The sequence below is a fragment of the Neoarius graeffei genome, chromosome 18 (assembly GCF_027579695.1).
Source record: "Neoarius graeffei isolate fNeoGra1 chromosome 18, fNeoGra1.pri, whole genome shotgun sequence".
NCBI classification, from domain to species: domain Eukaryota; kingdom Metazoa; phylum Chordata; class Actinopteri; order Siluriformes; family Ariidae; genus Neoarius; species Neoarius graeffei.
The window spans coordinates 64,419,041-64,435,611 of record NC_083586.1 but is presented as its reverse complement, the minus strand read 5'-3'; the positions used below and the strand labels follow the sequence as shown (position 1 = coordinate 64,435,611).

At 42.5% G+C, this 16,571-nt stretch overlaps 1 protein-coding gene across 1 annotated transcript; it reads left to right on the top strand.

The window, feature by feature from the left end:
• Positions 1–949: 949 nt before the first annotated feature.
• LOC132866824 (adhesion G protein-coupled receptor E3-like) lies at positions 950–16,389 on the top strand. Its single transcript, XM_060899597.1, has 7 exons — positions 950–989; positions 8,404–8,435; positions 8,978–9,058; positions 9,173–9,356; positions 14,344–14,457; positions 15,529–15,689; positions 15,777–16,389. Exons 1-7 carry the CDS (start codon positions 971–973, stop codon positions 15,990–15,992), a joined length of 807 nt encoding a protein of 268 aa, XP_060755580.1. The 5' UTR covers positions 950–970; the 3' UTR covers positions 15,993–16,389.
• The last annotated feature ends 182 nt before the right edge of the window (positions 16,390–16,571 follow it).

Here is a 16,571-nt window from a genome sequence, read left to right as displayed (position 1 = left end):
TAAAACGTGTCAGGCCCGACATGCAAAAGCACTCTGGGAGAACACTGGCTAACCTAACCTGCATGTCTTTGGACTGTGGGGGAAACCGGAGCACCCGGAGGAAACCTATGCAGACACAGGAGGACATGCAAACTCCAGACAGAAAGGCACCTGTCGGTCACTGGGCTTGACCCCAGAACCTTCTTGCTGTGAGGTGACAGTGCTAACCACTACAGCAGACTTTGCCTAACCTGTGGATTTATGGGATTTTGCCATTGAACTTGCAGCAGCTCTTCCATCCCTGGGGACATGTGAGAATGAGAGGGAGATGTAGCAAGACAACAGAGACAAATCCAGACAGAACAACCATCTTTTTATTGTTTATTGCTATATTTACACATTTACTTTCCCCCATTTGCAGGTGTGGTGACATCAGCATTGTGATGGAGTATAAGACACCACCAGAGGGACCCTAAGCTTGTGTATTTATATGATATGAGAGTAGTCCGACCATTTTGGCTTCAGTCATCTGGTTTCTTGTAGATGTTTCTTTTTGTGTCACGATTATCTTTTTTTGTGTTTCACTGAAGCCACTGGGAGCCATTTTTGTTGGATGTGGGTGTTTCGTCTGCACTTTTGGTTAGTTAGGGAAGCAGACTGTCATTAGTTTGTTTTATTAATTGCATCGTTAAGTCTGCTATTTTATACAGGTCTTTATTACTTTGGCCTTGGCCAGTCTCAGAGAGAACAAGAGAGAGAGAGAGAGAGAGAGAGAGAGAGAGAAATGCAAAAGATGATGCACTGCTTCTCCAGTAATGGTATCTTTAAAGTACCAAATGCAAATATTTTAGATTCAGAGATATGTCCAAAAAAAATGCCCATTTAGTATACAGCTCTGTTTGCATTTTCCCATTTTCACTTCCTCTTATTTTGAACAAGAATGTGTTCATAGACACCCAGGAGAGTTAGACTCCTCAAGAGATAGAGAGAGATGATTCCGCTATTGAAACGTAAGTCCCTCTATTCATATACAGAGGTGTTGGGTTTGTCATTTATATTTCACGTTGATGCTCCATTTACGAACATTTTATTTAATAGTAGTACAATATTTTTTATGCTTCTATTAACTTATAGAAACAGGTTGTTTATAATCACGAGTTATTTCTAATCAATATTTATGGTTATCATGAGGATGGGTTCGCTTTTGAGTCTGGTTCCTCTTAAGGTTTCTTGCTCATGTCGTCTGAGGGAGTTTTTCCTAGTCACTGTTGCCTCAGGCTTGCTCATCAAGGATAAACACATTTATTATGGATAAAATTAGTTCATCTGTTTAAAGTCTTTATTTTACTGTAAAGCCGATTTGCAATAGTGTCTGTTGTTAAAGCTGTGATACAAATACTCTGATCTGACTTCTGGTTTATCTCTTTTTAAGAAATAAGGCATCTGTTTATGATATTTATAAGTACACATATGATGGTTAGTCAAATGAAAACCTTAAAAAATATGATATGAATAAAAGAAACAGTACATTAAATCTGTAGTTGCCAAAGTAAAAATGCACAACTGGTCCGTTATACTCAGTAGTTTGTAATACTGCTACCTGAACCCTGCTACATATTTGCGACACTTATTTGAAATAAATCATATAAAACATAAAAAAATATGGTTTGCATTTCCCTTGCCCTTTTATATATACGGATAGTGTGTTCATACATTGTTTATAGCGGAGCAAAGCACCATATTTAAGAGAATGTGGTAAAGCTTCAATCTGACTTTTGATGGCTTTTGTGACTGTATGAATGATGTACGTGTATCACCACAGGGAACACAATCGTCAGGGCAAGGCAACGTATCTCATAAACACTTTTCCACTGGAAAACACATTTTATATCTTTATTTCCATAAGGCAGATGGGTTTTCATCAAGCGCTTAATTTTTAATTATCTTTTTCCAAAATGACATGGGATTATTGACGAACATATTTTATAGAAAATATTCATGATAGTTTAATATAAAATGAGTTAAAACAGTTTTATTCATCCACGAGCTTGTTGGACAGTTGACAGTTGGAACCAGACAACTATTTGACATATCAAGATTAAATATCAATATTGCAGTTTGAACCCTCAGAGCTCATACGCTGCACTCAGTCGGGGAGGATGTTTTCCAGTTGGTTTTCTCCTGAAGGTTTTTATCCTACTATTTTGTTTTCATAGCGTGTCATGTATCTTTGCATTGTATGCTTTTTTACCTGAATGATGTCTTACTCTGCACACTCATGTAAACATATAACTATTGCAGTTCAATAGCAATTATGAGCATCTTCCCTGAGTGGTAGATAATCTAAACTACCATGGATCAATATTAATAACTCTTATGTCTGATAATATTGGATGGCAACTATATAGTAGGGTGGCATGGTAGTGTAGTGGTTAGCACTGTTGCCTCACAGCAAGAAGGTTCTGGGTTCACTTTGTGGAGTTTGCATGTTCTCCCCGTGTCCGCGTGGGTTTCCTCCGGGTGCTCCGGTTTCCCCCACAGTCCAAAGACATGGAGGTTAGGCTAATTGGTGGGTCTAAATTAACCATAAGTGTGAATGTGAGTGTGAATGGCTGTTTGTCTCTATGTGTCAGCCCTGCGATGATCTGGCGACTTGTCCAGGGTGAACCCCGCCTCTCGCCCATAGTCACCTGGGATAGGCTCCAGTTTGCCCACAACCCTGTACAGGACAAGCAGTTACATATAATAGATAGTTGGATCGAACTATATAGTAATGATGTAAAATGAAAGCGCTGGTACACTGCTGTCCACCAGGTGCCCAGCAGAATCACACCATAATAAATGTGGTGGTGTTTTTTTCTGGTGCATGGCATGCGCCATCAAAGAAAGGAATACATATGTATCATAACTACAATGTGTATCTCATTATTGGTATCACTGTCACAAGACAATATAACAATTTACTGAGATGAAATACATGACAGGACTCAATTCAATGATTAATTTACTATAATATTACTATTCTATTCAGTTTGATTTTGTGCCTTTGTAAATATTTTGCTAATATACTCATAACGAGCTTTTATGCACCGACTATACAGGGTTGACCAAAAGTAGGGATACACTTTATACATATCGGGACACAAAACAGTGTATACCTACTTTTTGCCCACCCTGTATATATTATAGACATGTATGTCTAGCACAAAAAAATGATCTCTTGATCAGATAACAACTTAAAACACGTAAATAATGGAGAAAATACATTTATGACAATCTTTCGCCGCGGGAACCGCCATCTTTCTGAAATCCGCATGGCATTGTGGGAAATCACTCAAACCCCTTCGTTCGGAGTCAGCTCCAGGAAAATCTCCGTTTGGAGGGGTACAGAAGCCCTACCCCTCCGCGTTAACTGGGATTGGGATACCCCTACCCCTTCACGTGAACGCGCAAAATGGAGGGGAAGGGCCAAGGGGTTGGTCCAAGGGGTGAAATGGGATTCAGCCTAGGTCTACTAGTTTGATCCACTGCCTTCCTGATACCTGTCTGCCTGCCACCTCAGTCTGCCTGCTCCACCTGTCCACTCAGATCCCCTGGAAAACCCCTGATCGTCTGCTTGCTTTTGTCTCATAAATCAACCCTACTGACTGAACTGCCAGTCTTGAGTCTTGCTTTTGGGTCCAGTCTTGTCTACACACTTAACAGTATTATCTGGCCAGCATGGACCCAGTGCATTGAAACCCAGAACTAGCCATCATTCTAAAGGCAGTTTCCAGTCAAGGACTACTACTTGTAAACATGAACAGCTCATTCAAACCCTCACAAACCACCATCAGGCAATGGTAGATCAAATGACTCAATTAACCAAACAAGTTACCTTGCCAACTAATTAACTCACTTCTGCAGCTCAGCCAAGTCAGCTTGCTCCTACAACTCCACCTTCAGTGTCTCCTTCACCCAGATAATTGTATGCTCCATACCCAGAACCCTTTGCTGGAGACTTGAATAAATGCAGAAGCTTCCTCATCCAGTGCTCCCTGGTGTTTATCCAGCACCTGTTGACTTTCCCTCCAGGCCCATCCAAGGTGCATTACATTGTGGGATTACTGAGGTGAAGGGCTTTGGCTTAGGTGGAAGCAATAAAAGCTAATCAGCCTTGCACTCTTTGGCTAAAAGACTTTGTTGCGAAGGTGAAAAGTGTGTTTGATCATCCTGATCATTGTGGAGATGCCTCAAAACATTTGCTAAATCTTCTCCAGGGGACAAGAAGTCTGGCTGATTACTCAGTGGAGTTTAGTATGCTGGCAGCAGATGCTGGCTGGAACAACCTGGCCTTACAGGGGGTGTTTTTGAATGGACTTTGTGAGCAATTAAAGGATGAACCGGCCACTTGTGATGAATCAACAAACTTTGACTCTCTTGTTTCCCTTGTCATCACACTAGATAATTGGCTATGTGAACAACGCAGGGAGAAGGCTGGTCAGTTTCCAACACCACTCACCACTCCTCTTCTGCCATCCCTTGTGAAAACTGGAGTTTGCTCAAGCCCTGAGACCTGAGTCTCTTCACTTCCTATTACTTCAGAAAAATAACCCATACAGTTGGGTCAAGCAAATCTTTTTCCTGCTGAGTGCCTCTGCAGGTTTAGAGTGGATGAGCTTGGTCACTTCCTAGCTGCCTGTCCAGTCTGACCAGTATGACAGGACTCACCAGTAGTTGTGGGAATATTATCAAGCCAGACAGTTTTCTCTGTCTCAGATTCCACAAAGACACAAATTCAAGCTACCCTGTGTCACCAGCAGTTTACATGCCTCTCCTTGCTTTGATTGACTCTGGTGCTGAAGGTAATTTTTTGGATAAAGAGTTGGCGCTCCAATTTGGTATTCCCCTTGAATAGCTTAAATCTCCATGCACTGCCAATGCTATAAATGGAACATTTCTGACTCAAATCACCCACTGTACTGCTCTTGTAACTTTGGTCCTGTCTGGCAATTGTAGGGAAAGCAGTTTAAGATCATCTCTTCTCCTAAAGCACCTTTGGTTCTGGGCCATCCCTGGTTGAAACAACACAATCCTCACATTAATTGGTCTGCTGGTAAAATTATCAGATAGAGTTCATTCTGCCACTCTTCTTGCCTATTATCTGCTCAACCTCCAGTAGAGGTCACCGTCCCTCCACAGACGTCTGAGCCCCTAAATTTGTCTTCCATTCCAGGCAAATTCCATATCATGATCTGAGTGAAGTTTTCAGAAAAGATCTAGTTCTGGGGCGGCACGGTGGTGTAGTGGTTAGCACTGTCGCCTCACAGCAAGAAGGTCCTGGGTTTGAGCCCCGGGGCCGGCGAGGGCCTTTCTGTGTGGAGTTTGCATGTTCTCCCCGTGTCCACGTGGGTTTTCTCCAGGTGCTCCGGTTTCCCCCACAGTCCAAAGACATGCAGGTTAGGTTAACTGGTGACTCTAAATTGACCGTAGGTGTGAATGTGAGTGTGAATGGTTGTCTGTGTCTATGTGTCAGCCCTGTGATGACCTGGCGACTTGTCCAGGGTGTACCCCGCCTTTCGCCCGTAGTCAGCTGGGATAGGCTCCAGCTTGCCTGCGACCCTGTAGAAGGATAAAGCGGCTAGAGATAAGGAGATGAGATGAGATTTTCTATCTCATGCCAATATTTAGGAACATGGTGGAATTAAATTTTTCATCATTCCTGTTTTCATATTTTAACCCTTTCATTCATTGCATCCACACCTATGGACAGTTAATTTAAGGTCATTGTGGGGAAAGTATAAAATTTAAATCACTTCCAAATCACTTGAGTTTATTTAAGTTATTTAGCAGAAATCATTATTATTTTGCTATGTCGGTTGTTTGCCGTTGTCAGTATCTCTGGTATAACATTCTACAAAAATAAAAAAATATTCATTATATAATAATATAAATAAAAACTATTTTGTGTCAGACTCCAATGAATGCCAGCTTTTAAGAAACTAGTTCTTTTAATTGAAGATTCTGTACATTTCAAGAATATTATATTTTGTTCAAAATCAATCATTTCTAAAACATTTAATATTTTAGAGATGCTTGTTAATAATTTTTGTTTCTAAACACATTGAAACAATAAGTGTTTTGTTTTCCAGGTATTATGTCTTATCATTTTTTTTATTCAAGGTATTCCTTCACATGGACAATCCATTTAAATTTTAGCAGTACTATTTAATCTACATTCGTTTGACATGCAGTATTAACTATCTAAAGAATCTGGATAATAAAAAGTAATAATAACCTGTAAACCTAGCTATGTAATAGGCGAGAGGCCGAGGGCTATGGAAACAGATCGGCGCCGCCCTATGCGCCACATGGCGTGGGAAGGACTTTGATTGATTTGATTGATGCATTAAATTGTTACATCACTAATGCAGATAGACTTCTTTAACATTTAATGTCAACTAATATACTGGATGTTAATTTACTTTGTTCACGTTACTGGTGGTGTATTCATGTAGATCAGAGTTAGTTAGTCAGTGCGTTTACATGCACATAGAGAAGATCGAATTTCTGCCGTAGCTCGACTGAAATTGAAGTTCTAAATGCCATGTCAACACCTTAGCTCGGCTGAAATCGAACCGAACTGGATTTCTCGTAATCGAGCTACGCGACCTAGATTATGCGATTGTAGCCGAGCTACTTAATGCATGTAAACCCTATCGAGCTACGTAGTCGAGCTACTTACTTCAGCACTGCCCCTTCTGGAAGTGACGAGTGACGAGACCACAAGCGGGAAACACAGCAGCCTCGGTCGGCATGACAACAGTAGTTAGTAGTGTAGAAAGTAGTGAGATGAGAAATACACACACTGCAATTTAAACAAGGTCTAAGTAAAATCCATCAGCTTTGAATCATATAGTCTAGTATATGCTCATATAATGTGTTCTTCTTGTGAACACGGAGCTGATAACTTTGTTTATACTCTTGAATAGCTCTTCTTCATGACGACAACCGGAAGTGTACCAACACGATGGGGCGTGTAGCGCCACCTGTGGCTCGGGTGCACAATGTACCTCACACAATAGCTCGATTTCCTTGTGTGCATGTAGGATTGGATTTCTCTGGCACCCCTGCTGGGACCCTTAGCTCGATTACCGACAGTAGCTCGATTTGGATGTGCATGTAAACGCACTGAGTGTTAATAATGCAGTAGATCATGTTCCTCCATGAAGTTGGCAGCCCATATGATGAGAAAGTGAAAAAAACCAACAACATATTTCGATTTCACTTGTTCATAAAAATTTAAATTTATGCTCAAACAGTTTTGGAGAACTTAACCATTAAATATCTGTGAAGATACTCACTCATCCAGATACATAGTAATCTGTGGTTGGTAGAAGAGAGCAACTGGACTTGCTTGAAAAGTCTTGAAGACGTTTCGCCTCTCATCCGAAAGGCATCCTCAGTTCTGTCTGTCTAATAGGGAGTATCAAGTATTTATCCTCTCATGGATCATCACAGAATCCGAATCAGAATGCTGATGGCTGCATTGTAGGTGGCTGATAGATGTCATAGACACCCATCTCTGTTCAGTGATGGTCGTTCCAGGTTGACAAAAATGAACGATCCTCTCTGGCTAAGATGTCTGCCAGTTTTCTGGAAGTCCTCTCATACTCCCGCAACAGTCGAAGGGAACTCATCCCAAAGTGCATAGAAACACATCTGTGAGAGTACCTACAATGCAGCCATCAGCATTCTGATTCGGATTCTATGATGATCCATGAGAGGATAAATACTTGATACTCCCTATTAGACAGACAGAACTGAGGATGCCTTTCGGACGAGAGGCGAAACGTCTTCAAGACTTTTCAAGCAAGTCCAGTTGCTCTCTTCTACCAACCACAGATTAACCATTAAATGTTTTAATGATGTGACGTCATCCAGCACCACATTAACTCCCAACTGGCTCTAAGCTTGCCTGATTCGTTTGTCCATTGTTTGTGCAACAGTGTAAACATATAGTATAATTAACACTCACCCTAAACTTAACATTCCATTAGTCCCAAAATTGTTTGAGCACCTTTTTTTTTTTGTCCACAAATGATGCACAAACAAATCAGACATGCCTGGAATCATGTGGGTGTTAATGGGGTTAATGTCTCTCAAACTGTTTGAGCACAAATGAATCGAAATACTTTTATTCACATCTTTAAATATGGGGTGCCAGTGACATACAGCTGCATCATGTTAACAGAATCTTCATGTAAAACGTAACAGAAATCTTAATAGCGTTAGAATTCCCTGTACTTCCCTGTGTGTGTGCATGTGTGTGTCCACTGCTTCAGATGGGTTAAATGCAGACAGGACTTTCACAAGTGTACATGTGATGAATAAAGTTCTTCTTCTTCCTAAAAATAAAAGTTGGGTCCTTTGCTCTTTTTTCAGATGTGAATCTCACACTACCTGAAAAATGCCAGGTATGACTGAACTGCCCCTGAGGACACAATGATAAGACAAATGTGATCAAGTTTCAATCTTTTTTGTGTGTTGTTTCACTGCAAAAAATTGAAAACTGAATTTGAGGAGAAAATTACTTAATACTAGTGAAATTATCTTGCTGCATAACAGATATTTTTACTTGATAAGACATCTTAGAATAAGTTGGTTGCAATCTAGAACTAGTTTTAATAATCTCAGAATTGGTGTCTTTTATTCTTCTAATAGGAAATTCTAGATCATTTCAACTGTTTTCAAGATATTTTCACTTGCTATCATTTTTTTGCCGTGTTTATTTTAGGATTGTATTTGAAAGCGATGTTCATCTTCTGAATATCTTTGTACAGTAGATATTTCAGCCAACAGAAGTTTTATGAGAAATCAGATCATTTTATTTGAGAAGTATCTGAGATTAGGTTGTGTTAGAGTTATGTTGCATTTCAAAGATTAAACCTAGTGGTGAGTATAAAAGCCTTCTGGATGACTTTTTATTTTTGAGAAATATCAGTAATTTGTGCTCTAGGTTGATTTGCTAGCAGAGTCTGCACTGGAGTGGGCGCTGCCCCCATTTCAGAACGGAACAGTGCAGGAGCCACTACAGGACGTGAGACTTATTTGATGTTGTTGATTGTTTATTGTGAATTGAAGTGTGTTCATATAAAGATGGTCATTGCATTTGGATGTGTACGTCATGGATTTTACTCTGATTGTTGGACAGACTGTGGAATCTCATTTGAACAAAATGATGGCGCTTATAACTCTTTTGAAAGACTTCATTATTGACCAGAATATTCTACTATGCTATGGAAACTGGGTGCTAGAAGTCTCTGAGAATTTGGTGTCTACGCTGGTGAGGAAAACAGATCCCATCAAATCCATCAACATTTCTCTACAAACTTTAGGTAAGGAACATATTTCTAAACACTGCTGCTGCAAATGAAATCTATAGTTGGGAGCAAAAGTTTTTACATCCTTAGGACAAAATGAAGAAAACTCATTTCATTTATAACGCCAACATCTTACTGTCAGATACAGACAGGGTTTTACTGACTGAACCAGAAAAATCTAAACCAAAAGTAAGTGTGATCGACAAGCAAAGTATCAGGTGATCAGCAGTCAGGCTCAGTAACTTATGCAATGAGTGACTCTGGCTTTGGGGCTCAGAGACACTAGAGCAGTGTGGATGCCAGGTGTAAATGTAGTGGAAGTGATGCATTTTAAAAGGAAAACATATTAGTGTGGATGTAGCCTGTCTCTCTATGTTAGTCCCATAATAGACTGGCGACCTGTCCAGGGTGGACCCTACCTCTCCAATGTCAGCTAACATTGCATATATCCATTGGAGGTGCTCACCTGCCACCTGCAATGGATATATGCAATGAATGAATGAATGAAAATTAACAAGAAAAACATCAGTTTTGCAAGGTTTTTGTAGTTCAACTATGAAATTGAGATATCCTCCCCATCCAAATCCCAGCGACCACAGATATAAACTTGTGTAATTATGTTCACACAGTTTATTTAATGCATTTCTCATATTCTTCTCCCATTTATTTCTTTTCAGTTTAGCTGTGCTTATAGCATTAGAATGAGAAGAGAACATATCTTTGTCATTGCGCATTGACAATGAAATTGGATGCAATTCTACCAGTGCAACATCTGCTTACAAAAGCAAAAATAAATAAATAAATATCCATCCATCCATCCATCCATTTTCTTCCGCTTATCTGAGGCTGGGTCATGGTGGCAGCTGGCTAAGCATAGTATTCCCGGCATCCCTCTCCCCAACAATGCTTCCCAGTTCCTCCTCGGGGATCCCAAGATGCCCCCAAGCCAGATGAGATAAATAATCTCTCCAGCATGTTCTGGGCTCCTCCCAGTTGGACGTGCCCATAAAACCTCCAAACAAAGGCACCCTGGAGGCATCCTAATGCCTCTGCCTTCTGACTCAGCTCCCTCTTCACCATGACAGACCAGTACAATGCCTGCATTACTGCTGACACCTCCCCAATCCGCCTATTCAGCTCACACTCTATTTTACCAAAACTCGTGAACAAGACCCAGAGATACTTGAACTCCTTCACTTTGGGCAGCAACTCACTCCCAACTCAGAGGGAGCACTCCACTATTTTCTGGCAGAGAACCATGGCCTCAGACTTGGAGGTGTTGATTATCATCCCGGCCACTTCCCTCTCGGCTGCAAACCATCCCAGTGCTTGCTGAAGGCCACGCTCTGAAGAAGCCAACAGAAGCACATCATCTACAAAGAGCAGAGATGCAATTCTGAGGCTACCAAACTGGACACCCTCCTCACCCCAACTACACCCTGAGATCCCATACATGAATATCACAAACAGGATTTGGGACAAGGGGCAGCTTTAGCGGAGTCCAACTCCCACTAGAAACATGTTTGACTTTGTACCAAGAATATGGACACAGCTCACACTTTGGTTGTACAAGGACTGGATGGCTTGTACCACTGACCCTGATGCCCCATACTTCTGCAGTGCCCCCCACAATACACCCAGGAGACATGGTCATAAGCCTTTTCCAAATCTACAAAACACATGTAGACTGGCTGGTCATACTCCCATGAACCTCCCAGCAACCCTGCCAGGGTAAAGACCTGGTCCACATTCCACTGCCAGGATGGAATCTACATTGGTCCTCCTGAATCTGAGGTTTGACAATCAGTCAGAGCCTCCTTTCCAGCACCCTGGAATAAACTTTCCTGGGAAGTTTCAGCAGTGTGATATCCCTATAATTAGAGCACACTCTCTGGTCCCCCTTTTTAAAAAGAGGAACCACCACTCCAGTCTGCCACTCCACAGGCACTGTACCTGACCTCCACGCAACACTGAAGAGGCATGTCAGCCAAGACAGCCCAACAATCTCTGGAGCCTTCAGCATCTCAGGGTGAATCTCATCCACCCCTGGTTCCTTGCTACCGAGGAACTTCTTGACTACCTCAGTGTCCTCTGTCAGAGATATGGATGAAGCTTCCCCTGAGTCCTCAGACTCCACCTCTTCCATGGAAGATATGTAGGATGGGTTCAGGAGTTCCGCAAAGTGCTCCTTCCACTGCCTGACAATATCAATAGTTCTCCTCAGTTGTGCACAGCCTGAGGCAAGCCCTGCTTCCCCTTCCTGAGTCACTGAACAGTTTGGCAGAACTTCCTTGAAGCCAACCAAAAGTGTTTCTCCATGGACTCCCTGAATTCCTCCCACACCCGGGTTTTTGCTTCAGCAACTGCTGAAGCTGCAGCCCTTCTGGCCTGCTGGTACCTGCCTGCTGCCTCAAGGGACACCTGGGCCAACTAAGCCTGAAAGGCCTCTTTCTTCAGCTTGATGTTTTCCTTCACCGCTGGTGTCTACCAGTGGGTTCTTAGGTTACTGCCACGACAGGCACCAATGACCTTTTGTCCACAGCTCCTACTATGTGCCTCTACAATAGAGGCTTTGAATATGGTCCATTCAGATTCCATGTCCCCAACCTCCCCCGGGATGCAAAAAAAGCTCTTCCAGAGGTGGGAATTGAAGACCCCATGAACAGAGGACTCCACCAGACATTTCCAGTTCACCCTCACTACACACTTGGGTTTGCCAGGTCTGTCTGGCAGCCTCTCCTGCCATCTGATCCAACTCACCACCAGGTGGTGATCAGTTGACAGCTCTGTTCCTCTCTTCACTCAAATGTCCAAGACATACGGCTGCAGATCTGATGATATAAACACAAAGTCAATCATCGATCTTTGGCCTAAGGTGTTCTGGTAGTAGGTACACTTATGAACTACCTTATGTTTGAACATGGCCAATCCATGATGAGCACAGAAGCCCAACAACAAAACATCACTCGGGTTTAGATCAGGCAGGCTGTTCCTCCCAATCACCCCCTTCCAGGTTTCTCCATCATTGCCCACATGAGCATTGAAGTCCCCCAGGAGAACTATGGAGTCCCCAGTCAACACCCCTTCCAGGACAACACCCAGCGATTCCAAGAAGGCTGAATACTCTGCACTGCTGTTTGGTGCATAAGCACAAACAACGGCCAGAGTTTTCCTCTCAGTGACTTGCAGTCACATAGAGATGACCCTCTTGTTCTCCGGGGAGAACTCCAACATAGTGGTACTTAGTCGAGGGCTTGTGAGTATACCCACACCCACCTGATGCCTCTCACCCTGAGCAACTCTGAAAAAGGAGAGAGTCCACTCTCCAGGATTTTGGTTCCAGAAATGGCGCTATGTGTGCAGGCAAGCCCAACTATTTCTAGTTAGTACCGCTCCACCTCCCGCACCAGCTCTGGTTCCTTCCCCACTAGAAAGGTGACATTCCACATCCTAAGAACAAGTCTGTGCTGCCGAGGATCAACACGCCCAAGCTCCCACCTTTTCCTGCTACCTGGTTCACAATGCACCCAACTCTGGTGCCTGTCATTGTGGGTGGTGAGCCCACATGGCCGCGGCTCCATGTAATTTCTTCAGGTTGTGCCTGGCCAGGCCACATGGGCCAAGGCCTGGCCACCAAACACTCACCAGCAAACTCCTCTCCCAGGTCTGGCTCCAGGAGGAGGCCCCAGTTACCCATCACACCCAGGCGAGGTGCTGCAGCTCCTACTTAGCTGTTTCATCAAGGTCCATGAATCGCTCTTAGTCTGGCCCTTTCCCTGGAACTAGTTTGCCTTGGGAGACCCTACCAGGGGCTAATGCCCCCACCAAAACAGCTCCCAGGATCACTGGGACACACAAACCCCTCCACAACGTTAAGGTGGTGATTCTTCAGAGAAGAATAAATAAATATATTATAGGGACATATTTTATGTATTTAATTAATAAATAAAAGGTCCGGCGGCACGGTGGTGTAGTGGTTAGCGCTGTCGCCTCACAGCAAGAAGGTCCTGGGTTCGAGCCCCGGGGCCGGCGAGGGCCTTTCTGTGTGGAGTTTGCATGTTCTCCCCGTGTCCGCGTGGGTTTCCTCCGGGTGCTCCGGTTTCCCCCACAGTCCAAAGACATGCAGGTTAAGTTAACTGGTGACTCTAAATTGACTGTAGGTGTGAATGTGAATGGTTGTCTGTGTCTATGTGTCAGCCCTGTGATGACCTGGCGACTTGTCCAGGGTTTACCCCGCCTTTCGCCCGTAGTCAGCTGGGATAGGCTCCAGCTTGCCTGCGACCCTGTAGAAGGATACAGCGGCTAGAGATAATGAGATGAGATGAGAAATAAAAGGTCCCATCATGACTGGGTACTGTGTGGCCTGCTAGCTCAATAACTGCATCCAGAAAGAGTGAATGAAGCCAGGTCTCTGTGATTAGCAGAATTCAGCTGTCCTTGATGATCTTATTTTCTGCAACCTGTGGCTTTAATTCGTCCATCTTATTTACAAGGGATCTTGTGTTGTTGAGAAAGATACTAGGAAGAGGCAGCTTGTGTGGCCGCCTCTGTAACCTCACCAGCATGCTGGCCCTGCAGCCTTGCTTCTGCCTCCTGTCCCTGCACTGCCTCTGCCTCCTGCTTGTGGGGAAGGTAATCCACGGAGAGCCTGGGCACCTGGCTGTGTCCGCCGGGATGTTATGGGAGTGGAGAATCTCATCTGTAACAGTCCACTCACTGCATAATCCTATTTTTAGGCGCTCATGCTAGCTTTAGATGCTGTTCGCCCAGCAGGATGTCATCATGATGAGTAACAACACATACACAACCAGCCAAACAAAGCACTGAAAAGGAGAGCCCTGAGCCACTGCGTCTATGTGCACCACCATTACACCATTACATTACATTCAGTGTTGTGTTATCTCCATCAAAAGAGAATATTCTCCATCATAAGACAATACAGAACTTGAACATGATTGGCAAAAAGTAGGACAATCCTGACTCTTGATTTCTATCTTTCCAGAGGTTCAGGTAATTACTGTTGGACAAAACACCTCTGTGAATAAAGTCCATTCTCTCATCACAAGCAGTGCATCCATGGATATCGAGTTGACTGGGATCTCAAAGAACAGCAATGGTATCGTAGTGATCTTTACATTTTTTTTACCATGTCTCTGGGTAAAATTCCCCACTGCACATAGATGAGCAAAACCATTGCTCCAATATTTACCTCCAAAATAAACTAATACTCCAGTCTAATGGAAAGATGAAGTCTATAGTTACAGTTCCTAACTGCTGTGAAATAAATTGTTCTAAGGTCACTGTCAGGACTGCAGGTGACAGATGGATGTAAAAGCAGAAACAGAATTTATTAGGAACACTGGCAGACAAACCAAATCATAGGCAAAAATTGGAATTTAGAAACAGGCAAAGGTCAGGCGAGGCAAGGGCAGAATAGTTTGTGAAAACAGGTGATTGAGTCCAGGTGTGTGCAGTCAGTAATCAGGGGACTGTGAGCAGGGAAGTGTAGGATGGGTGTTGTAGTCTGTGGCGGCCATATTTGAAGGTCGCTTTGAATGCTGGGAAGTGGAGTCCAGAAGTGGGAAGTGGAGTCCAGCATGCCAACAGGTGCAGATGTGACTGTCACAGCTATTGATTTATTTATTTTTTTCAGAATAAATCTGACCAGGAATAATTGTGCTTACCTTCTTTTTAATTGTTGTAAAATCAAAATCTCTTCATTTAATTATTTTTCCATACAAACAACTCAAACTACTCAAGTAGGCAAATTTAAGAATTGGTATCAAGTCTAAGTGTCCAAGCAGATTTCCTTTTATATTATTATTACCTCTGCCAACCTTCTTTGTTTGTTCCCAACATAACTCAAAAAGTAGTGAACGGATTTTGATGAAATTTGGAGGAAAGCTGAGCCAGGGAACAATTGGTTAGATTTTGATGCAAATCCATATATGTATGTGGATCCAAGATTTTTTTTTTTTGTCTGTTCCCAGTAAAGCTCCAAAAGTAGTGAATGGATTTGGATGAAATTGGGTGTAGAGCTTTACTGTTATCCTAGGTTCAAGTGATTGTATTTTGATGTTGATCCACAACACAGATTAGTAAACATCTGGATATTCTAACATGTGACTTGGTGGAGGTATGCACTCTACTGAGTGTCCTTCTAGTTTTAACCTTGATTTCTTTTCAGTTACTGTGGCCTTTGTGAGTTACACCAACATGTCAGACATCCTGACACCTTCTACATTTATAAGCGAAACCATGATGTCTGCTGTGGTATCAGTAACACTTCTCCAAACCACCAACCCACACCTCACCAAACCACTCAATCTCACGTTCACACACATCAGAGTAAGTTATTTCCCTTCGAGAGGATTTATTTATTCTTTTTAATTACCAGTTTTCAGATTTTGGTTATTCCCTCCTCTTCCTCACTAGGAGTTAGACCCTGCAGGCATTCTCTACTGTGGGTACTGGACAGAAACAGACTGGGCTGAAGCTGGTTGTAACATCACAGACAAAAACTCCACTCACACTGTGTGCTCTTGTGATCGTCTGGGTACTTTTACTATCATGCAAGTTTTAAGTGACCAGGATACGGTAAGCTCTATCCTCAAGATATTGTATAAGAAGCAGCTGTTCAAAAAGAGGTAGTGGTTAGTTTCATGTGTTTCTGAGGAAGCACAGAAGATAGCTTTCTCCAAAACCTCCCACATTAGTAGCAGCTGTTAGAAATTGGTGGACAATCTTTCCCAGTTAAAGTGCATTAAAAGGTTTGGATTTTTTTGTGTGATTTTTCTGAATTTCAAGCACTAGATATGGTTTCAAACTACATCTTCTGGAACCTGGTTTCTGGTTCTTCACACTTGTTAGGTGACAGTGGGCTTGTCTGATATTTATTTGTCTTTGCACTTGATTTACCACCTCAAAAAAAAAAAAAATCAGTAAAGGTACTGCATGTGTCCCATGGATACTGAATGATCTGTATGAGCATATTGTGAAGACAAGTCCTCTAATAAGCACAAGAGGTTTAATAATAGAGATGTATCATTTCTTTTAATCTTTCCAGATGGATCATTCTTGGATCATTTTCGTCACAGCATCTATGGCAGTGGGAATTATATTTCTGATTTTGTCGATACTGACACTCGCCTTTTGTTGGCCGAACAGAAAATTGACCAGAACGGCTCTGATAAACCTGTGTATAAGCTTGTTGATGCTTTTTATCCTGGC